The following is a 26,689-nucleotide window of genomic DNA, read 5'->3' on the forward strand; positions in this document are numbered from 1 at the left end:
CTTTCAGGAGGGGTGTTTATAGTTATTTTCGTAATTCTTTTCGGACATCTCAACAATCTGTTACACGCTCAAGTGCAAGATTATAATTCTTGGCTAGGCATTCCAGCCATTCCGCTCAAGTGCACATCACCTCTGTTACTGTTTTTCATTGGGCAGCGAACAAGAAAGGGTGAACGTTCAATGTTATTTTCGTAGATTTTTACAGGTTCCCATTATAACATTTCATGGTTCGAGATGGGGGGGCATTGGCATCCATGGTCCCTCCCCTTGTCTGCACCGTGAGAAAGTTGGAAAGAATTGTGAAAATGAGCGAAGAGCAGATCATTCGACTGAAGAAGGATTTTAACATAAATCTCCCTAAGTGAATGCACCTCCAAGTGCAAACACAGGTTCTTCTAATTAAGACAAAAAGCAGCGTAAAGCTCAACCGAGAGCCTGGGCTCCAATGAGTAAAGAAGTGGTCCATCCCTTGAAGATTCTAGAGGAGAATTCTCGGAGCGATACAAGACTCCAGTGCACTCTAGAAAATTGTCTTTTTATCGGTATAATGTAGCTTCTCTTTGCTTCAGTTTCAATGAAATTGGAAGAACCACTCTGTATTTTCTGACTTCACAATTCCTAATTTTCGTTGACGGTTGGGTTTTGTGTTTCACCGAGGGCGCGATATGGAAATTTTCATGAAACAGAACGCTTTACTTATTTAACATTCTGTTGGCATTTCTGTCTCTGGTTACTATAGCCACGAGATTAATTTGTGAAATGACGTGGTATATTAAAATTAATAATAGATAGTTAATATTAAAATATTTATATAAACATCAAATAATAGAAAATGCATTGGACTCGAGGCTTCTAGAATTTTCTTTAAACAGCGACTGTCCGAGGTGCCAAAGCGTGGTGTACAGTCATGGAAAAAAGTTCTTCCCCATAAGGCTTTAATAGGAGCAAGTAATGCAGGAGAGTAGGCAACACATATTGCACCCTTCGATGATCGGGTGATTTTGCCTGTCTTAACACCGAGAAATGTGTTCCACGCGAAGGTCAACATGGCAGGAAAGCAAAGAGGGTCACGTGACTATTGGTTACGTGGAGTGTTGTGCTTCTCCACGTCCCCAGTTCTTGATCCACATTGCAGAAAAAGTAGAGCTGCATGCAATATATGAAAATAGGTTGTTTTCAACTACACGCTTAATTATGATTTTCCCAATTGTAAATCTATCAGACGTGTCTTCCGATTTAGTCGGGACAGTCTTTTACTTTGAATTCCTGTTTGTCATAGGCGTAACTTGACGGGAGCAGAAAGGGCATTTGTAACCCCCCCCCAAAAAAAAAATCAGGTTTCTTAAAGCTGCTAAAACAGGAATTAAATACTGTGATTTGACGCGTCCAAAAAAAGTATTATATTGAAAGATTTTTCCCAAATACGTAGATAGCAATTTAATACTTTGAAAGTGTCTCAGATTTGTTTATTGTCACAACTTAGTGTGGCACAGGTCTACTACAAAAGTGGAATTTCGTAACAGAAATATGAACCCACTCCTTTTATTTCGTAGCCGATTTCATCTTGAAACTGAAATTAAGAATATTAGTTAACAATGTCATTGGTAAACAATAAAAAAATGTGTTAGACCCAATTCTTTAATACCTTATCATAATCTTTATCGCAAGTTTAAATTTTGTTGTAAGTCCACTTTATGCAAAAAAAAAAAAAAAAAGGTAAAATTCTCACCTGTGCTTGGCGCTACGCCATGAACGCGTATAGGGGGTGTGGGGGTAACGCCCTACACTTTCTTGATTCGTTCGTGAGTGGGGGTGATGTGATCAGCATCACGCCCCTGACCGCCTTTACCACCAGGGTTTCCCCCAGGTACCCATGTCATTCGACGCTGGGTGGGCGCTGGGGCCGCTTCCAACGTTAGAAAAGTTCCCGGGCTTGAACCGGCCGGGAATCGAACCCGGGGCCTATAGCATGGTAGTCAGACGCGTTACCGACTGAGTCACCGGCACAGATAGACTAATCTGAAGTGCATACAGTTTAAAGTGTGATCCGAACCACTATGTCCGATCACCTGGTATCGTACCACAGACCCCTTGATTACAAGGCCTTCCACTACGCCATCAGTGAGGCGCACACAATCTTTGTATTTCGACCTTTTTAAACCTATATGTATCATATAATAGGTTGTTTAACGTTGCTATGCCTCTATGGATTATATTTAGCCAGTATTCGAGCACATAGCGTCAGATTTCATAGAATATAAGCTTCTCTTCCATGTTTATGGTTTCCTGTCTGCAGTAGAAAAACTGGCAGGTTCCCATAGCTTTTCTTTCAATAGTCTTCCAATGGTTGCATATCATATCACTCAAATTTGATTCATTCGTTTCGAACACAATCCCCGATGGCGCAGTGGGATCGTGGGCGCCTTGTAATTAAGGGATCCCGGGTTCGATACTCGGTGGAGGAACATAGTGATTCGGATCCCCCTTTAAACTGTAGGTCCATTCACGATTAGCCTAACAGGACATAAAGTGGACTTAAGACACCAATCAACCAACCAACACAATCCCGTTATTGTCCAGATTATCGAATCCAGAACCTTCGTCGCGAATAACATAGGCAGGAAGACAACGTGAAATAACCGAACAGAAACAGAACCTAAAACCTACATCGGATAGATTGGATTAAGTCGACGATACAGCACGGGTTCTGAAATGAAAAAGAATACGAAAGTTGAATGACCTCTATACGCACCCACTTTTCCTCCACTCAATGGGGAAGATATCCTTCTAGCTGAGAAGCCTTTACGTAGGAGTGCCCTGAGGGAACTTCAAGGCCACGATGATAAAGTGTTCTACGTGCAATGACGGGACCAAAACATACGTCAGATAGCTGTGTTCCTCCTTATTTCGTACGCCATTGATAACTGGAACACGTGACCTCGTCTTTGGTAGAGCAGAAGCCTGCTTGCTTGCCACCACCCTTTAGTTCAGTGACCTTCGCCCGTAGTCAGCAAGAGTGAATGACTCACCATATACTTGTTGTCTGTGAGGCTACACAAGAATAGATATTTCGTCAGTGGCTGTAAGTATTGTTTCATCTGCAGTTATATCAGTTAACATTTCAATAGTTTCCTTCCTAATAGTTACGTTAGTGATAAACATGTAAATTAGTTCTCGAGAGTGAACGTTTTATCTATTTGAACGGGGGATTTTTATACAGCCTGTATGTATTATTTTTTCCTGAAACAAGAAGAAATTCGAAGACGCAAAAAGAGTTGTATAAGAGTAGTTAACAAAAGAAAAAAAGAAGAAGAAAACGAAAATGTAAATGCTGAAATAAATTATGGTAGAGATCGAGTGAATAACATTTTGTCATGGGGCCTCCTCGATGGTGTAGTGATAACGTCGTCGCCTTGTAATCAGTGGATCCCGGGTTTGATACACGGTGGATGCACATAGTGGTTAGTATCCCACTTTAAACTGAAGGTCGAGTCCAGATTAGCATATCTGTGCACCAAACCAAAACTAAGAAAGAAATTGTCACAGTGTAAGAAAATTTCATGTTCAACCAGATACGAAACAAAAGGGAATAATATATTGCAGGTTGGAGTTCACATCTGTAGCATCTAAGCAGCACAATTATGAATCGCAACATATCGTATCAGATCCATTTTTATTATACATGTATGATAATATAAGAGAAGTGAGGAAAGAGAAAACCAAGCGAAACACGGACGCCTTCTCCAGAATTTCAAATCTCGTTACATAAGGTTCTGGGTTGGAGTCCCGAACAGGCATGACTTTCTTGTTCTTGCCCTTTTATCTGCTTCATTTCATCATAATTCATCGTTATGGTTTACCTGCAGGGGAATAATAATGACAATAATTGCCAATACAAAGCCAATGACAAACAGAACAACTCGATTACGGAGGTGCCAAGGAGAAACGAGACTTGACAGTGTCTCCGTCTCTCGGTTTGTCGAATTGAAAATTGCTCTCCCGTTCTCGGTCTCGATTAGTTAAATATAGAAATCGAAAATGTATGTGAATGAATATACATGTATTTTATATATTCCGGTTTTGTAGGAGATTTCGTGAGAGATGAAATAAGTACTCTTCCATCGTATTTATTTTTATAATTTTTATTCCCTGTTCGATGATCGCGACGATAAGGACGAGTGACCATTACATGAAAAGATGACGAAATAGTCAAACACCCCCGACAAGGACGGTACTCAAACCCGGGAACTTTGGCGACGATATCGAATGTCAATCACTTAATGAGCTTGACCACCGAGCCTGCTTAATGTTGTTTCTGTCAGGTAATTCGTAATAATATCCCACATTCACTATCATTTGCTTCATAATTTATCTTATTGTTGTGATTAACCTGAATTCAAAGAATTAGTTGAAAGGCAAAAATGCAAGATTGAATGTCTCTGATGTTACTTCGTGCCGAATAATATGATGTGGTATTATGATATGAATTTATTAATCATATAATATTCATATTCATTCCATTGATCGATCCCAATTGAGCACACAAAATATGGTATAATGTCCACTCCATGGAGGAGTGGTTAGCACAGCGCGATACGATGCCATGGGTCCCTGGTTAGAATCTCGACTTGGCCGTGGGTGTCCTTGGTGAGTGTCCCTTCATCAATTTCATCATAGCATCACTCATCTTCATCGTCGCTATTTGCCAAAAGTGAAAGAATAGCAAATCTAAATAACAAACATCCAATCAAATCGAACATCTCTACCGATTTAATTCTATACGGTACCGAATTCCCACTTTATTACTGCATCTTAAGTCATTTTACAGCATCTCAATTGTTTTCCGATTCGAAAACATTTGGAATGTTGTTTTGTGCAGTTGATTGTGCATTGTTTCGTTGTTTGGATTGTTTAATTAACGTCGCATTAATTAGTTTTAGACCAATCGTGACGGGGGAAGCAAGAGCACAAAGAAAGCGAAAAAGACAAGGAAGAGACCACGGCTTTCTTTAAAGATAGCATCCCGTGAATACAACTCAAGTGACTGCAGAATATTATGAATAAAATTTATTTCGCTTTTTCCTTTTATTTCTGTTTCAGTTATTTTACTTCGCTTTTCTTCTACCACTCGCGTTACTCGAGTCGGTGAGGAAGAATTATAAACTCGTGAAATGGACGATGGTACAAAAAAATATATGCCTCTCCCACGGTTCGATTTGGTTTGGTTTGATTTGGTGTTTTAAGTCCACTTTATGCGCAGTAAGGCTAATCGGGACTGGACCTACAGTTTAAAGTGGGATCCGAACCACTTGTGCCTCCACCGGGTATCGAACCCGGGACTCCCACGGTTCGAAACTGTCAGTACAAAATATTGTCTTATTTTTAAAATTTACGGGCAAATATGGTTTGTCACGTAGCAATTTTCGCTTATCTCTTTCTCAAGGGGTTCCATTGCCTCTCTGATGTCGTAGTGGTAACGTTTTCGCCATGTAATGAAAGGCTTCCGAATTCAATACCAAATAGAGACGCATTTGGTTCGGATCCCATTTTAATCTGTAGGTCCAGTGCATGAACTGGACTTAAACAATTAACGTGTGGCATGTGGTCTGTGATGAGAACCATCATTTAAGCGAACCTTCTTGACAATGACTCTAATATCACTTGAAAGAATAGTATTTCCTTACGAGTAGCTCTTGTCAAGAAACCAGTTCCTGAAATTTTCTTCTGGAGGCATCGTAGCACCCAGCTGTTTGTTGTGGTTGGGGCACGAGTCATGTGACTCATGCTATCAAAGCTCAAGCCTTCCCGAGAACTCGGAATCACCAGGCAAACTTAAGCGAATATTTTGTTATTTGGGTTGCATAAACAACAAGCTTTAAGACGTTACGAAATTCTACGTCCCGTGGCCCAGGTATTTTTTTCTAAGACTGTACTCCTTGATTAGTGCCAAAACCTAATTTTAATTACATAATGATTAATTGATTTGGTGTTTTAAGTCCACTTTATGCATAATAAGGCTAATCGGGACTAGACCTACAGTTTAAATCGGGATCCGAACCAATATGTGCCTCTACGGGGTATCGAACCCGGGACCCGTTGATTACAAGGCGACGAAGCTATCACTGCGCCATCGGGGAGGCTTTAATTACATAAGAATGGCTATTTGTTTTAAAAATAGATTTGTGCAGACAGGAAGTAATTGAAGTTACTGCTGCATAACATAATAGATACGTATATTGCAGCCGGCCGCCGTGACGAAGTGGTTAGCACATCGCGCTACGACGCCAGGGGTCCCGGGTTCGAATCCCGGCCTGGGCATCGATGTTCGTGAGTGTCAATTCATCAATTTCATCATGTCATCACTCATCCCCATCTTCGCAAATTAGCCAAAAGTGGCAGAAAAAGCGAAGTAAAAATAAAGCAAATCAATAAAAAAGACGTATAACGTAGGTTAAGAGATAACTGTTATTTTGATATGATTACGTAGAGGTTAAATAAATACTACATACCTACAATAAAGTATTCGTTAACAGTAACACTTAAAGTATATTATTTTTCTTACTTAAAACCATAAATGTGTAACATGGCAAGGTTTTTATCGGGTGTGGAAAGTAAGGAGGCCAGGGTGGAGAATCAGTGATGGAAGGGTGGAAATATCCGCCTTGCCTGAGTGAAAATTTTATCTTGGGCCGTCCCTGCAAATAGCCCACTGAAATGAAAAGTATATTTCGAGGGAAAAGACTAAAGCTGATATTAGGCACAAACAGACAAATCGGCATAACAAATGTTCTATGAAATTACTTAGCCCACAAAATATATTTCTACTTTTATTTGTTACGGATAAATCCCTACAACGTTCATTGCTGTTAGTTTTGTCCTATTGACTGACAGACGATTAGATCGATCGAGATATCGAATATGTCACTAAACCAGCGCCTGGCATTGCTTTAATTTCTCGAAATTAGCCTTTTCCCCCCACGATACAAATTTTAAAGTCAACAATTTAAGTGTCGTAAAGTAACTGTAAAAGTTTCTGTTGATAACTTACTTTTAAAAGTAGCTAGTTACGTTAGAATCCATAAAAAAATGACTTACTTGTAACTGCATTTCAAGTAATCACTGCCGTACGCAGGATATTTTTCTCGGAGAGGGTGTAATTGTAAAAGTGGATATTACATAGCTGCTTTCTGAGGGGGAATAAACTACGGTATTAACTCGTGTAAAATATTATTACCATTTTTAACGTTTGTCTAAAATGTTGTTCAATAAATTACAAATACAATAAATTGTAATCGGAGTAATTTTAAGGCTGGGTTTCAGTGAACACTGTTTTTTCCGAGTTTTTAACGGCTTTCATTTCAAAATCTTGATTTTCTCAAATTTTCGGGAGGGGCTGTAGCCCCATCAGCCCCCTCTGCGTATGCCAGTGCAAGTAACAAGTAACTAGCGTGACATACCCTTCGGAATGTTGGATCGAACTGGGTTGGTGTAGCTCACTAATCATTCACCCTTGATTATGGAGCAACTCGCTATTCATGGTAAGCTTGATGGTAAGGTGCGAGAGGTACTAATTACACACGTATGAATGGCAAAACACAACACTTGAGTTTGAAACCCCTAAAGATTGGATCAGCATGGCTAATGAAAAGGTATACCTACCTGTCTCTGTCTAGTAGCTGAAGTTATGAGAAGAATGGTTATGGTCGTGACTGTACAACAGAGTCTGACTCGCCCCAACACACTCTTCCTCGAATTGTGCTTCTGCCTCTCTCTCTCTCTGCAATCCTCGTAACTGACTTCTCACCCCCGTCCTCCCAGACATTTATTCCGATCGAATTTACTGAGAATGCCGAATCAGTTGCCTGTAGCCTCTTCCTTGATTACATCTGTTTGCTTCGATGGGATGGCCATCAAGGAAGCTCGGCAATGTCTGACAAGGCATTCTTCAGATGTTTCTATATATTTCCTGTTTGGAAAAGTGATGGGTAAATGTCTGGGAGTTGGCGTTACTTGTACTTTAATATTTTCAATGATCTGAAAGATTGTTACTCTAGTTAATTCCAAACACTGGCATTTGTCACCACCTGCTACCACACTGATCGACCTGCACGCGTGCATCAGCCGTTGAATACATTGACCACGGCGTGCCACACACTGTCCCGGAGCAATGCTGCAGATAACGGTACAGGAGGGGAGAAAGCGAGTAGAGCAAAGCAGTATGCTGCAAACGGATGGTTTGAAACTGCGCATAATGGTAGAAAAGGGGAGAAAGCTAGTGGGAATCCACTTGCGCAGAGTCTTGCTCCAGATATTATCCGTACAGAGTGGAGGTAAAAACTTGGTCAGCTGCTTTTAGCATTGTAAAACTAATATTAAAGTATTGGTGTAATTTCCAGGTTGAAGCCCTTGGCTTCGATGACCCCGTCGGCGCTGAAGGCCCAGGACTTCCAACTGTGCGTGACGATCATCGAGGCGAGGCAGCTGGCGGGGCTCAACATGGACCCCGTGGTGTGCGTCCAGGTGGGCGACCAGAGGAAGTACACCAGCGTCAAGGAGAGCACCAACTGCCCCTACTACAACGAGGTAGGCACAATCATTACTTTTAATTCCTTAAGAATGTAGATAGGGTGTTTGTATCCCTGTGAACTGGCACGATCTGATTTGTTTTCCCATAGCAACACATTCGTAGAGGTGAGCGAGGTGGGAGTATTATCCGCCCTTGTGCCCAGCAGAATGGACTGTGAGTAGTAGAGCTAGAATCACATACATAGTGAGATGAATTGGAAAAGAAGAGATAGGGAAACCGATGGAGAAATAGCAAGAGAGAAGAAATGAGAAAAGAGACTAAAAAAGAGTTAATAAAGATAAAAGTGACATAGAGAGACATAGGAGAGAAAGAATCATACACATAGTGAGATGAAAAGAGAGAGGTAAATTGGAAAAGAAGAGATAGGGAAACCGATGGAGAAAGAGCGAGAGAGAAGAAATGAGAAAAGAGACTAAAAAAGAGTTAATAAAGATAAAAGTGACATAGAGAGACATAGGAGAGAAAGAATCATACACATAGTGAGATGAAAAGAGAGAGGTAAATTGGTAAAGAAGAGATAGAGAAACCGATGGAGAAAGAGCGAGAGGGAAGAAATGAGAAAAGAGACTAAATAAGAGTTAATAAAGATAAAAGTGACATAGGGAGACATAGGAGAGAAAGAATCATACACATAGTGAGATGAAAAGAGAGAGGTAAATTGGTAAAGAAGAGATAGGGAAACCGATGGAGAAATAGCAAGAGAAAAGAAATGAGAAAAGAGACTAAATAAGAGTTAATAAAGATAAAAGTGACATAGAAACAGGAGAGAAAGAATCATACACATAGAGAGGGGAAAAGTAAAAGAGAGAACCTGCGAAAGGAGACAGAGAAAAACCATGAAGAAAGAGCGAGAGAGAGAAGAATTAAGACAACAGACTAAGTAAGAGAAATAAAGATAGAAAAGTTATGTAGAAGCAAGGAAAGAAAGAAAGGTAAAATTAAAGGAAAAGAGTGAGAAATGAGCTGATAGACTGAAGGAAAGAAAAACAGATAGAGGGAGCAAGCCAGAGAAAGAAGTTCCAGTTCATAATTTCAAAGCTACCCCATTAGAAGTTCAAAAGTCATGTAGCTTTCTAAACCTATATTGTGTGCTGGGACGAAACCATTCGCTGTGATCCAAACCTCTCACTAGCAACTTATTATTCGATCGCGAGGTCTTGTGGTGAGCAGGGTTGCCCTGTCAAGGAAAGTAAAAAAAATACGATATTTCAAGTGCAAAATTAATTAATTAATTTTCAGAACGTTGGTGCAATAAATGAAAATATCAAACAATGGTTCTCTAGAAACATCCTTTCTCAGTGCTCACGTAAAATTTAAAATCTTTTTGTCGACCGGTTCTCGAGATAATCTTGACCGTAAGCTTACACAGGCCTGAAGAGAAACATACAAATGTTCGCATGGGTGTAAGATTACCTTATATCCGCTTCGCAGCACAATTCGAACTCGGGCATCTTTTTACAATATGATATCATGGTAATGGACACGAAAGAACAATTCAAGGGTGACATTTATACCGGGACAATCTCGAAATTCGTTTCGGTTCATTCTGTCTCCTGGTTTATCCCAGCTGTCTGGCCTAGATCCCCAGGGGATGTCCCGAAACCTAATTCTGTCAGAAACAACGGATCCTTCTTCGTGGCTAGAGAGCAATTTCTTCGCCGGTGAAGTTATATATCACGGTTCCGTGGACTTCGGAGGAACATCTGGGGGAAACCAGGGCAGGAGGCTGCATGGTCCTTGCTTCTTGTCTGGCAGGCAAGAGTAATGATGAGTCGGTGGGAGGAGGGACGAACTCTGACGTATCTTTGATTTATGGATGGTAGGATCATTAATTATTGCTCTTTTCACCTACTGTTCATGGTTGAATGCAGTGACGTTGTCTGCTCTTGCCAAAGGTCAAGTTGAACCAGATTCTGCACTAAAGTACATTCACAATGCACGTTATTGCGTTGTGATAAAATGGAACTAATGTGAATTTTACTCCGAAATTAATGCGAAATGTCAGCTTACAAGCGAAATGGCATAGAACTGGACCACGAATTTGATTATTTAATTTGAAAGAAAGTTAATAACGTTCATAATTTATTGGAAAAAAATTCCAGATTTTTTTTGTTTTCACATACAATAAACAAAACTTCTAAAATTAAAAAAGAAACATGTTCAGATCAATGTTTTCAGAATTTGAGAAATGCCCTTAACATTGTGCACTTCAGTTTCTTATACTTTTCAAATAAAGTACTCCCTCTGTCCCATAATTATTGTCCGGTATGCCAAAATGGTAGTACAGGAATGACAGACGAAGAGGCAGATGGAAAGCTCAATTTGTACTGATCCTTGAGTAGTAAAGTTGTATGACTCATTCCCGTGTTTCATGTTGTTCTTCTGTATACACCAATGTCACAGTTGGAATATCGGGCAATTATTATGAGACAACAAACAAAGGTGTACCGGACAATAATTATGGGACAGAGGGAGTAAATAATAGACATGAGAGTTTTATATGTATGGCAATTCATTAAAATGAAACACAGATCACCAACAAATTTCCTAATTCATGTTTTTTGTCCTGATTTCGTATTCATGGAACACGCTTAATTTCTTGCTTGTTATACCAATTCTCATTATTAATAAATCAAATAAGTGACACAGGCCTAAAACAACATAATGGAAAAAGAATAAAATTGAACGTGATAGTAAAATACTTTCATAAAATCTAAATTCTTTCCCAAATTTATTTATGTTTCTTCAATGGTTTCAATTTATTTTATTTTCTTTCTTCTAATTTCACCTCTTTTGATTGTACCGAGTCTGGCATATTTCATAACTTGGTCCGTAGCGACTTCAATTAACAAAATTAGAATCATGAGAACTTCGCTTTTCAGACTGTTTACAATTTGTCCTCATTAGATTTTCCGGAAAGGCTTTTCTAAATGAAAAATTACGACTGAGTGTAACTTTTACACTGCACCCTCGCATTTCTAGATTAATTGAGCTCTTGAATTTTCCACATGAGTAAGTTAGGTTATAAATTTAAATACAGAATGTCCCTTCATGTTTAGAGAAGTAAAAAACTATGTTTGTTTTCGTCGATATTCTACTATCTGTAAAGGTGATTGTAAGGGAGGGGGTCATGTACAGTTCACTTTTTCTCGGTAGACAAGGCTTCATTAAAGTTCATAGCGCGGGGCCAAAAAGAAGGGGGGCAACTGCCCCCTACTCCCCGCTACTGTCTACTATATTAATTAATTTGAGATGATGATTAAGTTGAACATGTGACAAATTCAAAGGAACACACACGTCCAGTCATGGAGTCGAACTTGAAACGTTTTGAAACAGATGATAAGTTCAACACAAAGTTCACTCAGTCAAAGAAGCGACTGTACTAGAAATAAACCATAGTCAACATATTAGAACTGTATATTAAACTCCTAATACAATAAATATCCATGTATTTTTATTCCAATTATCGCAAGACAGAATATCATTAAAAAGAAGCCCTAAAAATGTACGTTATTAGTCAACGTAAAAATTATATCCTCCACACTACGTCACAAAGTAATAAATTGGCGATAGACCTACCTGAACGTAAACGCCTTGTCATACTATAAATTGGGTCTCCTTTATCGCACAACGCGGGAACAACTTCGTGTTACACTCCCTGGGGTCGATAACAGCTGATTACTATGTAGACTGGTACATTGTTAACATAAAAATTTTGTATCACAAACTAACCAACTCAGGTTACAGTATTTCTTTTGTCTGGACTCCTGGGTATACATCCATAGAAGGATACCACATAGCAGACGCATTAGCCAAGTACGCAGCTGAAGAATCAAGTCACCGATCGCTTCGGATCAAATTTTCTGCAAAAGCGCTAGAGTCGCATGCTAAAACAGAATTGTTGAAAAGTTGACAGAAACAATTACAGGGAAGACTAATGGGAAAAAATATTATTCAATTCTACCACTTATACCTAAAGAAACTTCGTATCAAGACATTAACCTTTCAAGAAACTCTTTAATAATCCTTCTTAGATGTCGGCTGAATTACACCCTAGCTCCTAAAGACTTGTACACTAGGAAGATTGTTCAATCCCCAGTGTGGTGCAACTGAAGGAACACCTGATAATATTATATTTGAATGTCGTCTTAATGTAACTACACGTGATTATTTCTTAAGAGATCTAAAAGAAGCAGGATATAATGGCGCATACGCCTTATCAATACTTTCGAGGAACCCAACTAAGAAAATAATATATGTACTTACCAACTATATTGTGAGAGAAAATATTGTATTATAAAATTATGAAATTGTAAAATTATGAAATGTAAAACAAATGTAACTGGTTCCTAGCTGAAAAGATACAACCAAATATACATTTATTAAAAAAAACTTTAAAAAAAACTTCGTGTTCTGACGTCAGATGCGGAGTCAACTAAACCTAACAACGAAGCCATTTACCCTAACAATGAAAACATTCTACCGTGACGTCAGAACGCAAAATTGTTCTCGCGTTGTACGATAAGCGAGATCCCAATGAATTCTGGAAAGTGTCAAGATTGCCAGGCATTGCATAATATTGTTTAGCATCCAAACAGTTGTCGTAACCACTACAACAGCTGGTGATGTCACTTGAACGGAAAGCGCTGTGGTTCGCGGTATTTTCACACCAAAAGAATTCACCCCGTTGCATGTTTCTGTGCCCTTGTAATTATTGTGCTTCTGCTTTGAACAGGACCAAGCGGTTTTGAAGATGCCAGAGGGGAAAGCGCAACACGAAAAACCGTTTCGCAAAATTTTTGGAATTAATGTGTTTAGCAGGCAGGCGCCTGTTTATAATGAAAAATGGTTGCTAATTTCAGAAAAACAGAGGCGTTGAAAGCATTTCAGTGCTTGTTCTTTTTTCCTCTTCCCATCCTTGGGTTTTTATTTATGATTTAAATGGTTTTAGGTAGGATTTGTTTATAAGTGGCAGGACACGCAAAAGCATCCCCCAATATTTATACGAAAATTGTAGTAATCCAAAACGTTTTACTCTGAAGCTTATGCTGATATGGAGAGGCTCCCTGTAATTGCCTTGTTATAAGGTAATTTTGAAGTAAAATGCATTTCACCTTAGAATTACATTGTAATTGAGTATGGGCAACCAGTGGCGTAGCCAGCGGTAGGCGAATGTGGGCTCAGTCTGCCTTCCTGCCCATGCATATAGCACATATGAGAAATTTTCAGAATTATTTGCAGAGGAGCAAGAATTAAGGGAAGAAAAAATAAAAACAGAGTAAAGACGAGAGAAATAGGGAGAAATGAAAGAGTGAGAAACAGAAAGAAAAGAGATGAAGAACATGAAAGAAGAGGTAAAAGGAAAGAAAGAGGAACAGATGCAGAAAATGAAAGTACAGGGAAAGAAAAGATAGAGAGACAGAAGAAGAAAAAAGACGTAGAAAAAGAGATAGAAACAGATCAGGAAGTAGAGAGAAGAGCAGCAAAGACAGAGACATGAGCATAAAGGGATAGAAAAATAGAAGAAAAGAAAGATAGAAACAGATAAGAAAGACAGACACAGAGGAAGAAAGAAAAGAAGGGAGAGTAACATAAGAAGAAGAAGAAAGAGAGAAGCAGAGGAAGGAAAGAAACAAGACAGGAAGAAAAAGAGTGAGAGATCAAGAAAGAAACAACGTAGAAAAGAGAGAGACAGAAATCAGGAAGAAAGAAAGATAAACAGATAAAGAAAGAAAGAGAGAATCAGATGAAGGAAGGATGAAACAGAGCAGGAAAGAGAGGCAGAGAAGCAGGAAGTAAGTAGGTATAGAAGCAAAGGATGAAAAAAAGAATCAGAAGAAGAAAGACCTAAACAGAGCAGCAAAGAAAGAAAACCCGCAAGAAATAAAGTTAGAGAAACAGAGGACCAAAAGGAGAAGCAGAGGAAGGAAAGATAAGAGAGAGCTGAGATAGAGAACATGGAAAGGGAGCTAGAAAGGTTGGGAAATAGAAGAGAAGAGGAAAAAAGATATAATCTTAGCAGGCATATCTACATAAGGAGAGCCACTTGAAAATATTCGTTCACCCTTCAGTCCACCTTCAAGAAAAATCTTCGTTGACTGCTGACATTTTTCGAGACGAGAACAAGACCTACGTGGTGATTCGCGAGACGAGACTGCGCCAATTCTACATTTTAACAATTTTCGCCATTGAAATCAATTGGAAAAAGACGCGACTCTCGTGTACCGCCCAGAAGAAACTTTCTGGTCACAGCGCGAACACAGTAAATAACGGCCGAACCACAGAAGACCTGAAACGTCTCCCGGGTGCCCTAACGCAGCTCCGGAAAATCGATCTGAAGTGGATGCATTGTGTGCGAGGGCAAAGTTGAAACGTTTTGCCTATTCCCTGCAGGGTTATAGATGGCCACGGGTGTGTGCTGACGCTAATGTGTAATGTGTGTACGGTGCTTCGTAGCAACAAACGGAAATTTTAATATCGCTACCTCTCTGAGAACATGGAAGTCAACACGTGTACAGTGGACGAACACATAAAGGAATAGCCATAACACCTTCTCGGCTTTCAGGGTGCGTACGTACTGTATGACACTGACGAACTTTCACAGCACTTAGAGAACACCATGAGAATCATTTTTATTGGTTGTTAAGGTGCTACGAGACCTCGTAAACGCCACTTTTTTTTCTTTTTCAAAATCTTGTATATGTGTAATGTGCGGTGTGGAGTAACGTTGAGATATAAGAGCTGTGACCTTTTCAAAAGGTCTTTCACGAAGTACGGGTGAGCACAAAAACAGTCCCTGGTTTTGAAAGGGTATAACTTTAATACCAAACGTAATATTCTGCGGAAATGTTCATACTATAGGGTGTTTTTTTTAGAGTGATAGAACTTTGAATTGAAATAAAACATATAAAAAAATAAGTTTGAAGCCAATTGTGTTTCCATTTGAAAGATAACTTTCTGACATTTACTTTTTGAAAATAATTTCCGGCATATGTCCACCATGACTAGCTGTGATGAACCGGATTCGATCAGTCCAATTTTGAACCACTTTTTAAAGTAATTGGGGACGTGTGTCCTTAATAACACGAGTTATGTTGGCTTCCAAAGCGTCAATTGTTGCTGGTTTATCAGCATAAACCAGAGACTTTACATATCCCCAAAGAAAATAATCCAGTGGCGTTAAGTCACATGATCTTGCTGGCCAATTCACTGACAGCACCGATATTTCTGAAGTGCTCTATACGTTTGGCGAACAGAATATTGATTTTGGAAATATATTTCCACAATTTGTAAACGTTGTTGCGGCGTCAGTCTTTCCATGATCATTTGCCAATGCTCACTGATATGAAATGACAAAACAACATGTCATCAAAACAAAACAAATGACAGCTATCCCTATCGAAAGTTCTATCACTCTTAAAAAAACACCCTTTAGTTGCAAAAACTCATAAAGTTTTTGGTGGTGTTCATTGGAATTACAATCACTCAATGTGCACGGGAAACATCGAGACGGTAATTCATCTCCAACCACACAGTCTCAAGCGTATCCAGTGTGATGAAGTTGACAGCTTCACTGATGCGTTCCTGAAGATCATTCAGGGTTGTTGGTAGTGGAGGTACATAGACCTGGTCCTTCACGAACCCCCAAAGAAAAAAGTCACAAACTGGCATGTCCGGTGATCGTGGGGGCCACTTGCATAGATATTGATTTTTGGGTCCAGCTCGTCCTATCCATCGGTGTGGTAGGTTGTCGTTCAGAAAGCTCCGTAAGGATTGATGCCAGTGTGGGGGCGCTCCATCTTGTAGAATGTAGTCACCTCTCTCTGCAGCAAGTTGAGGAATTAACCAGTCACGTAGCATTGTTAGGAAGCTTTCGCCTGAGATTGTTGGCTCCTCAAAGAAGAACGGACCGTACACTCGACGCTCTGGCACTGCACAGAAAACATTCACCTTGGGTTAGTCACGTTCCACATCAAGAGTGGCATGCGGATGCTCGCTTCCCCAGATACTAACATTATGCCTGTTCACTTTTCCACTCAAGTGGAAGGTCGCCTCGTCACTGAAAATGATCTTTGTCAGAAAGGTGTCCTCGTCCCCCATTAAAGTGTGGATAGTCTCGCAAAACTAAAGTTGCTTTACCTTGTCTTGTGGATATAACATTTGAACCAATTGCAGCCGGTACGGGTGAAACCGAAAACGCTTCCGTAAAATCTTGCTTACGGTTGTTTGTGGCGCATGCTAGCTTCACGTGTTGATTTCCTCGGGCTGCGTACAAAGGCTTCTCGCACAAGCTCCATAATTTCCTCAGAACGGTCGGCCAGAACGTTATTTTCTTTGATCACAAATGCACCCTTTCTCCACAAATGTTTTATGCCACTTCAAAATGGATTTGTGTGTTGGTGGATCAACATCACAATCCCCTTTAAATGCACGCTGCACTCTCCCAACACTGCTTGTTCTGGCAAGTTCTAACACGCACCACCTTCTTTGCTGCGGAGTAAACGCCATTTTTGATGTCCCTGCCCTCTAGCTGCCGAAGTCACAACTAGCGATTCTGAAGAGAAAGATATGAAAATATTTTGAGTTAACTGAGCTTTGGATATCAATTTTATCAATATATTCAAGTAACTAGTGTTCTTATGGTCACGCTGTTACATGAAGGGGTGACTTTTCCTTGAACCCTCAAACGTAACCTCTCTCTTACCCTGTACAGCAGGCTAACGAGGCTCTGGCGTCCGGACTCGCAGCCAGTATAATCATCTGTAAGACTCGTGATGTCCATTTGTGTTTGTGCGAAGATGAGTGATGCTTATGAAAGAGTATGAATTTCTGTTATCATTTTTTATTTGTCAAATAGCTGTTAAACCACTCAATAGGTAAAATGATTTCTACAAAAGTTGTTTATTTGTGTACAAGGAATAAGAACAAAAAAATAGGTTACCCTTTGAAAAATTTGAGTGACCTTCAAATGGCCTTAAAAACGTCCCCACTACTAAATACACACATAATGGCATTCGCTTTCTCCCTTAAAGTCAATTATATTTGAAACACTTCTTCCTAAAACGCTTTGTGTGTGAGATATTTCTCATTCAACTTCAATGGTCCACCTTGCATAACATGTTAAACATTGGTAATTTTCAACTTGTTGTTTGAGAGAACTGACACTGAGTTTCATAATAGGATTATATCTTGTATATTTTGTGTCCATGATGTAAAAAAACCTCTATTTTTTTCTTTTCTTCCAGTATTTCGTGTTCGATTTCCACATGCCGCCTGTGATGTTGTTTGACAAGATCATAACACTTTCGGTAAGTTGGCTTTTATTTGTTGTGGATGGATGGAATGATAGCGTCTGTTCATTGTCGCTTTCTTTACAAAGCTACAAACTAGGAGTCGCTAAATCTGGTGGATTTGTATTACAGCTGACTACACTGAAAAGAGAAGAACGCGCGGTGTACGTACATTTCGCTCGGCTGTCATCTCTCGCTATTTTGTGCCTCACTTGACTTTCTGAAGATCTCGAAATGTGAATTTTTATGTGTACAAGTTTTGTATTTCTAACGTGTGTGCGTAAAAAAAATCATGTTTCACCTCTACACTCTGTCTCTGGAATCTGTGGAGCAAGGGCGCGCATAACGGCAGAGAAGGGGAGAAAGCGAGTGGGCGGAGCAAAGCAGTGCAAACGGGCGGTGGCTGCAGCTGCGATTGACCCTCTATGCACTCATTTCCCTTCTCACGCGTTCGTTACTCCAGTCCACTCGAGATCTGCTTCTGCTCCGGAAATTACAGAGACAAACTGTAGTTTGCAGTAGCATGTTGTATAAATGCTGTACTCACTGGGTTTATGTAACTAACTAACTCTATCCTTCTGAACCCGAAGGTTCATGGCTACAGCAACACAGGTCTTCCTGAGCAAGATCTGTATACTCTTTTCCATCCCTACCAATTTCCTTTAGGTCAATCTCAACATTATCTCTCCATCTTCGTCTTGGTTTTCCTACTGGTCTCTTACCATCAGGTTTCCTAACAAGAATCCTGTAAACTCTTCTTTCCTCTCCCATTCGTGCCACATGGCCTGCCCACCTAAGTCTTCTTGATTTAATCATTCTAATAATATCTGGACGTGAATACAAATTATGTACTTCTAAATTATGTAGCTTTCTCGACTCAACTGTCTCCTCATCCCTTTAAGGCCCAAATAATTTCCAAACATTTTATTTTCAAATAAGATATATGTATGTCGACTATATTTTTTCAACAGATTTTCACGCCACCGTTAATGTACTATTTTGTAAACATTGTATCATTTCATATAAATGTATAGTTTGTATTTTGAAATTAATACGTATATAATAATTGCATATAATACAAGTATCCCCATGCAAAATAGACGTTCTTGTGGTGCCTTGACGCTGCTTACAAGTTGTAGCGATGCTATCGATGTTAACAGTGGTGCAGGAACGATTTGTCTTGGAGGTACAAATTTCAACTTCTATATATAAGGATGTCGGAGTGTGGTGCTGATCACATCATCTCCACAAAGCCTAGATGATGAATGAATGTGGCCATGTGCCTTCAGCATGTTGGAATGTGCAGGGCTTAGCTTGGAGTAACCTTACCTCACTTTAACATGGTAAACATAAGGTAAGGTAAAGTTCCCCGTGCATATAGCACCGTGCCATAAAGGCACATTTAGGGGGATGTGGTGGTAGGGCCCCACACATTCTCGAACTCGGCCATTTTGGAGGTGATGTGATCAGCATATATGCACTTACTTAAATGTATATTATTGTATTTAATATTGTAAACAGGCTATATCTTGTAAAATAGACAACGGAGGCTAAAATTTGTAAGATAGGCAATCTTGTAAATGTCTATAAACAACAAAACTCCATTTATCCGTCAGGAAACTAGCCTTAGATTGAACCATTAGAAACACTATCTTTGCTAATCTCCCGGACTTTGTTGATGACGTTCATGGAGATACTAGTAAATCATATTACCTCATATATAGTGAACATTGTACCATATTATACCTATGTTTATCATAATGTATGTGTGTCTCTCTCTCATACCATAATCTTGTTTCTTGTAGGTGTTGCAATCTAGAAAAATTTTGCGCAGTGGAACGGTCGTGGGTTCGTTCAAGATAGATCTGAAGACAGTCTATGATGCTCCCGGTATTTCCATATGACTTCTAATCCAGTGTAATTGTGTCAATAACAAGGGTGGAATTGCTCAATAAGCTTACTGAATCTTTTATTTTTTATTTTGCAACTTTACCTGACATATAACAAAGGCGCAATTGTTCAATTTGTAGCATAATAATTCGTCTTGGAACTTTTCCTGTCATATAAAAAGGCGCAATTGTTTAACTTGTAGCTTAATAACTCTTTTTTGGAACTTCCCCTGGCATATAACAAGGGCGCAATTGTTCAATTTGTAGTTTAATATCTCGCTTGGAATTTTTTCCCTGGCATATAAGAAAGGCGCAATTGTTCAATTTGCGGCTTAAAAATTCTTAGACAAAGGTGCAGTTGTTCAATTTGTAGGTTAATAATTCGTTTTGGAATTTTTCCTGGCATATTCTCATCACAGAGAAATTACTGATACTGGTGAAGAACCCACGATGATTAGAACAACAATACAAGTCTCGAATATTCCGAACAATGGTGTCCAATGCATGTTACGAATAGCAAAATGCCCCCCCCCCAAAAAAAGTTGCTCTATCATGTTTCCTTCTACCCTTCATCCACATAAAGAATGAAAATGTAAACAAAAACAATAGACTGATGAACTTGCTTATTGGTTGTTATCTCAGCTCGTCCATAGATATACTTCCCTCTAATAGTTCCTGAGCAACTTTGTAATTAGCCAATAGGATGACTCACGAGTCACGTGAGTTTTCTTACATTGACTTCGTTCTTTCTGTGTACAAGGAATTACAATTTCTCTAACGAGTGTAGAATGGTTTATAGTAGGATAAATCGAGAAGGGATCATACAAGAGACAATCAGTCACAGGAAAGGTTTCCTCACCTGCACATGTTGCTGATCTCATGTTTGGCTAATTTCTGGATACAGATGCTCTCATTGGGGGTGGGGGTTAACTTGATCCCGCCCTGGTAAGGAAAATTATCCAGCTATAATGCTCTCTTACTTTTTGTATTTGAATCTCTTGCACCATTTCTGTTTACCTTTACTTGTATCTTCTAACTAGATTTTTGTCTTCCTTTCTCAGTCTTAGTATCGCCTTCTTCTTCTTTACTTTCACACTTCTTGACTATTATATTTTACAATGTTTTCTGCATTACTCTGGTATTCTTTCTACCTATCTATTTATCTCTATCAAACACACTCTTTCTCTGTTTCGTTTCTCTATTTCTCTCTATCATTTGTCTTTCTATTTATTCTATTCTCTCTGTCTTTCTCTCTCTCTCTCTCTCTCGTTTCTATCTTCTATCTCTCTTCTTTTTCTCTCTCTCGGTATTTGTGTGTGTGTGTCTCTCTTTCTCTCTCCCTCCCTCTCTCTCTCTCTCTCATCTCACTGTCGCTTGGTTTCTTTATTCCTCTTCCTTTCTTTCTCTTTGCCTCCCTCTCTCCCCCTGTTTCCTCTCGCTTTGTTATACTTATTTCTGTCTCTACCTTCTGTATTTCTCTTCACTTCTCTCTCTGTCACAATACTTCTTTATTTCGGTATCTTTCTCTCATTCTCCATCTTTTCTTTCATACCTATATTCTTTCTCCCTTAAAATCTTTTCTACCAAATGTTAACATATCCCACATAAGGACATAACTCGTTGATTTTGACCTCCCTCCTCTAAGAAAGTTCCCTACGGACGCCAGCGTCTGTTCCAAAAAAACTGATCCCAACTTTATTTCCCCATCATCTCAGATTGGTTCAGTAGTGTCACCTGTCAATTAAGGTCAACCGAATTAAGACAGCAATGGAATTTCTAGCTTCTACACATCCTCAACAGTATAGTGGCCTTCATAAGGTTATATTTCTACATGTAAGTTAACATATGTCATGCATGTTATATATATATTGTAAGCAGGCTCATTGCGATGAAAAGAATGAAATTATGTCTTCCATTCTTGACATTGCGTTAGCCTGTGAAAACAAAAAAATATATGTAGGCAATGAAATCACTGGATTAAAGTTCCTTTCTTCTATTGAAATGTACCTTTACCAAGAGCAGTGTTCGAACAGCTATCTGAAATCAATCAAAGGAATTCAATAGATAATACATCACTTTATGGAAATGAGATTTGACAAGTGGAAATAAACGCTAAATCAATATTAACTCATTTGGCAGGGTTGCCATAATTCTGCCTTGCCAATACGAGACACACACTGCACGGAAATGTAAATAAAGCAGCTTTTATAAACTAACAAACAACATTGATATATTTTATATATTGCAATACATATCATATTATGTAGCTATTATATTAAAATAATATAAAGTCTCACAGGACATAAATGTTGTACAAAACAGAACATCCTGTAAAAAAGAGTACGTCTGGCAACCCAACCTCTAGGACAACATGGAAAAAGAGCTACAGTACTATTTTTTTACCTTATCAGACCTGGCCTCAATGCTGTTTATATATGTCTGTTTAACACTCTGCAATGTGAAAAATTGACAACTACTTGCACCATTGTTCTTCTCACAATTACACTGGATATTAAAAAAAACATGTTTTGCTTTGAAGATATCTTGCGCCTGTGGAATTTTTTATATAAACAAATGCACTTTAATTGCCTCTTTGCCTTTACGCTTAATTTCTTTGTATTTTCACTTTGTTTCCTGTTTTGTTCAGGTACTCCAATCCAGAAACATTCTCAGGTCAAACAAAATGTTGGGAAGCTTTAAGCTAGATGTCGCCACAGTCTGGGCACAGCCAGGTACAGTTCGATCACGTGATCCTCAGTTATGCGAAACCCGATAGGCTGTAGAGGCGCGAATCACTTTTTTTGTTGTAGTGACACGTTCTCTGTAGAAGTCGAGAACTTTTATTTTTTTCGCAAGAGAATTTTAAAGGCAGTAGAAAGATTGCTCGTAGCTAGAAAAGAAACAAGAACAAACGTTCTTACTAGAACAGAAACGTGGTGATTGTTTTGTTGTGTGTTTTGTATGTGTGTGTTTACCCTTTAGTAGTTGCTTTTGGTGTAGATCCTCGACATTAGAATAGCGTCAGTATTGATAATCACATAGATAGTAGATACAATCGTAATTGCTTTAGCGATATTCTGTTGTAGTGTTTCGCTTTTAGTATCAAATTACGTGATAGACCTAAAATAGTTCCGCTTTCGGGACATAAAATATCAATTATTCAAACAAAATATTACATCCTGTAAAAGAAATCATAACAGCACTAAATAAATTCGCTTATAAACTTTTCTTTGACCCAGATTGTCCAAATTCATTCTGGAGCCTTAGAGGCTCATGCAGTTGGGTGTCTGGCTGTTAAGCGGGTATTTGGTTTCGACACCCGGACTGTCTAAGTAGCTCTCAGGCCCACTCGGGCTCCTCTTAAAGAATTCGTACCTGGTAGGGATAAGGCGACCGGAGCGTGATCCTGACCACATCATCTTCACCTGAGATCGTGATCTAGAATGTTCAGTACCTTGTTTACACACTTACTACAGGCTGTATTATTTTCTGACTGTGCAATATGCTATATGTTTAAAAGAACTTATATGATTTCGTAATGTTAAGATATTCAGGTGTGAACTGAAGGCACAGTTGATAATTCTGAGAAGAATTACGCTGAGGAATTTAGTATATAAGTATAACTAAAATTTTAAACAAATGAAATGCAAATTCATGAAGAAAATGACCGATAACTTAAAGACAAACAAATATTGTACTAAACCCATAAAAGTGCCGAGAGTATTTTGACGCGTTAAACCATGCAATAAGTCAATGAACAAACAAGTGATTATTAAAATATACAGCACACAAATAGGAAACCCGTTTAAATAAATGTTCAAGGTCAAAAAGTAGTTTTCCCAATCAAATTTTTAAAGAACTTTCTTACTTCCATTCAAAGCCGGTAATAAAATACAAATCAAACATTGGAAATATCTATTCCTTCCGAAACGAACTGAAGTCACGACTAGCCTAAAATAACTAAAGAAGGACCTTAACAAAACTTTTGTAAATCCTTTAGTTTCCATCATCTTTTAGAAATAACTAATTTTCAAAGCACACTCTTTTGTTATTTAGTGAGCGCATGTTTATAGCACCTTGCTTAGATTTAGCATGCGTAGTATGCTATTGTTTATAAATAGATACTGTTGCTTACATGTTATCATATATACATGTTTCATTGCTCTGTTTATCCCTTGTATGTAAATTAAAAATATCTTTATACCTTCCACAGTAGTTACGAAGCAAATTTACTATACTTTTTCCTCTTGTAGAAACTGCTGCAAATGAGATGCTTATATATTTTATAAAGGTAATCTGTTTAATTCAGGATTAATTGTTGGTAGTCAGTGTTCAACATCTTTTGTAACTTCACTACGTCGTTACGTAAACATGTGTATGCATGTGTGTACGCGTGTGACGAATGGTAAGATTTTTTATTCCAGTTGCATGAACACAACAACAGTTAATGAGACTGCAAGATGGCCATTGGAGGGTTTATTTGGGTCAGAAAGATAAATCTCTCTCACGTATGCAATGTTGTTTCTTCTTTTAATTGTGCCTTAATACACACAAGTTATATTTATTCAGAAATGTTACACGGAGTGGATATAACTTCGTTTGTAGTTTCATTATTGCTCTTTGTAAATGCATAGCATTTTATATTTTATATTACAGTTCCTAATACGAGTTAGAGAGACCATTTGAAAGGACAAATACATTCACCAAATTTTGGAAAATGTATTGAGGATATACGACCATCAACCAAGGAAATATAAGAATAGCACAAAATCGATGATGGGGAAATTTTTTAAATGTGTTCAATATTTAGAGCTATTTTGAAATTTTATATATTTTTTTACCCAGGCACAATATGCGCAAATCCAATAGAACACAATGAGTGTTTTCCGAGGTATGTTTCCTTTAGAAGCATGAATCGATGAAACATGCAAGTTGTTTTAAAAAAAATAATCAAAATGACGTAATTCTGAAACGGGTGTTTTTTTTTTTTTTGTTGTTTGTTTTCGGAAAAAGATTCCATGCGTTTTCTCAGGGGACCGAAAGAAACAAAACATGCAAATTTGGTCAAAATTGGAAAGAATAGTGGCAGATGGTTCGTCGATTTGGCATGGAACAACCCATATTATTATTATTATTATACCTCCCCATGCTGTAGTGGTAACTTCGTTACCTTGTTATCAAGGGGTTCCGCGTTCGATACCCTGTAGAGACACATAGTGGTTCGGATCGAACCTTAAGCTGTAGGTCCAGTCCGGGTTAACTTATCTGTGCATAAGGTGGACTTAAAACAGCAACTCAACAAGAATAACTGTAGGTCCAGTCCCGATTAACCTATCTGTGTATAAAGTGGACTTAAAACAAAAACGCATTGTCATACTGTTAGGCATTCATTTGATTACTGAAAGAATAGCCATTGCATACACTCATATACCTAGGAAAGTTCTTCAGAAACGAACTTCAGACTATGCAACAAACGTTATATAAGCTTTGCATCACTGGAGGGAAGAGTTTGGCCCCTTGAATCCCCCTCTAAATACATCCTGACCCAACCCCTTATAAATACCACCCTGAATACTGACGAAGGGTACAATTCAAATGAACTGAACTTCTGCCTTCACTGTCTCAAATATTCCCTTTCGCATGCAAATGTTGTCCTCTTTTAATGTACAGTTACTCCGAATTCACGCTCTTACCCCGGTTCGTGAATTTACGGCAAGGGGATAAGGGGAATGCATAACGTTTTGCCGAATATCTGGATGCTCAGGCTCTGTCCAGAAGATGAAGCAGAACTGGTGGTATTGTGGCAGCCATCGGATGAAAGGGCCCATAAATATGTATGAGAAGTAATGAATGAGGCAAATGTTAATATTGCGAATCAAAAATTCATGTCGTGCGTGAAGTGATATAAATGAACGCCTTCATGGCAAGATGGTGGGGGATGTGTGTTTATACTATACAGCCAACCTCAAATGTGCAGGATAAAGGGAGACGAAAGTGGGGCATTTGCATCCGGATTCGGACTGTTGGAGACGCTAAATCGCGGCAACAGTAGGAGTTGCTTCGTCTTAAACTATGTCAGAAATCAGGTGCCTGCAGTCTCGTATCACTCCTTGCTTTCGTTTTGACTGCGTAAGATGGCCGCATCTACTTTAACCAATGACTTAGACAGAAGAACATCGCATCGGCTGCTGCAAGCGCACGCTGGCTGGAAAGGAGCATGGAAGTAGGCTCCAGCGAAAACTCGAGGTCTACTTTACACTTAAATACTACAAAACAAACTATAACTAGCGTTATTTGCTTATGGAATATTATTCCTTCACGTTTCATGTCGCTTCTGTTAGTACAGCCGTGTGTTGAGCAGGCACCATTGCTTCCTAAATCTTATCCAAAGTACACAAAATTACATGCTTTCTTACGGCGTCTTCGAATGTTTTCGTCTGAGTTCTCCGGTTCTGTCACGTGACCCGGCTTCAGGAAAATCGCGCTAGGCTTACTCCTCCCCCCTTCATACCTCCATGTCAGATATAAACCGCAAAGTATGCCATTGTTAAGGCAAGAAAATGTTTATCATATCTTGTGTTAGGTAGGTAGCTTTCTGACTGAATCGACAAGCGACACGATGAGCATGAGTGATGATATTATGAAATTGATGAGCACTCTCAAGGAGCACCCATTCGAACCCGAACCCGGACCTCCTGGCGTCGTTGCGCTCTGTGCTAACCACTCTGCCATGGAAGTCGGAACGTACCACTTGGAAACGAACCTTGAGAAATAAATGCAATCTTTCGTACCGGAGTGACACGACAAGCTTCACATGCTGCTTGTGTGTCGCTGGGTCGTTTTCTCAACAGCGTGCATCGTATTTTCCTCGGTCTGTTGTTCGCGCATGCACAGTGAATGCTTCTTACAGGACACGAGGATTT

At 39.0% G+C, this 26,689-nt stretch overlaps 1 protein-coding gene across 7 annotated transcripts in view; it reads left to right on the top strand.

The window, feature by feature from the left end:
• Window positions 1-26,689, top strand: part of LOC145987648 (otoferlin-like) — a 453,910-nt gene that overhangs the window by 317,059 nt on the left and 110,162 nt on the right. For 4 of the 7 annotated variants that reach the window (XM_083122142.1, XM_083122144.1, XM_083122148.1 and 1 more), the window contains exons 6-8: window positions 8,397-8,583; window positions 17,833-17,895; window positions 19,683-19,767. In XM_083122142.1, the coding sequence (XP_082978268.1) occupies window positions 8,397-8,583; window positions 17,833-17,895; window positions 19,683-19,767 (335 nt within the window). Of the gene's footprint in view, window positions 1-8,396; window positions 8,584-17,832; window positions 17,896-19,682; window positions 19,768-22,413; window positions 22,499-26,689 lie in introns of all 7 variants that reach the window. The other 3 variants (XM_083122143.1, XM_083122146.1, XM_083122147.1) reach the window with 1 other exon arrangement.

Source organism: Lepisma saccharinum, chromosome 5 (assembly GCF_977018435.1).
Source record: "Lepisma saccharinum chromosome 5, izLepSacc3.1, whole genome shotgun sequence".
Lineage (NCBI taxonomy): Eukaryota > Metazoa > Arthropoda > Insecta > Zygentoma > Lepismatidae > Lepisma > Lepisma saccharinum.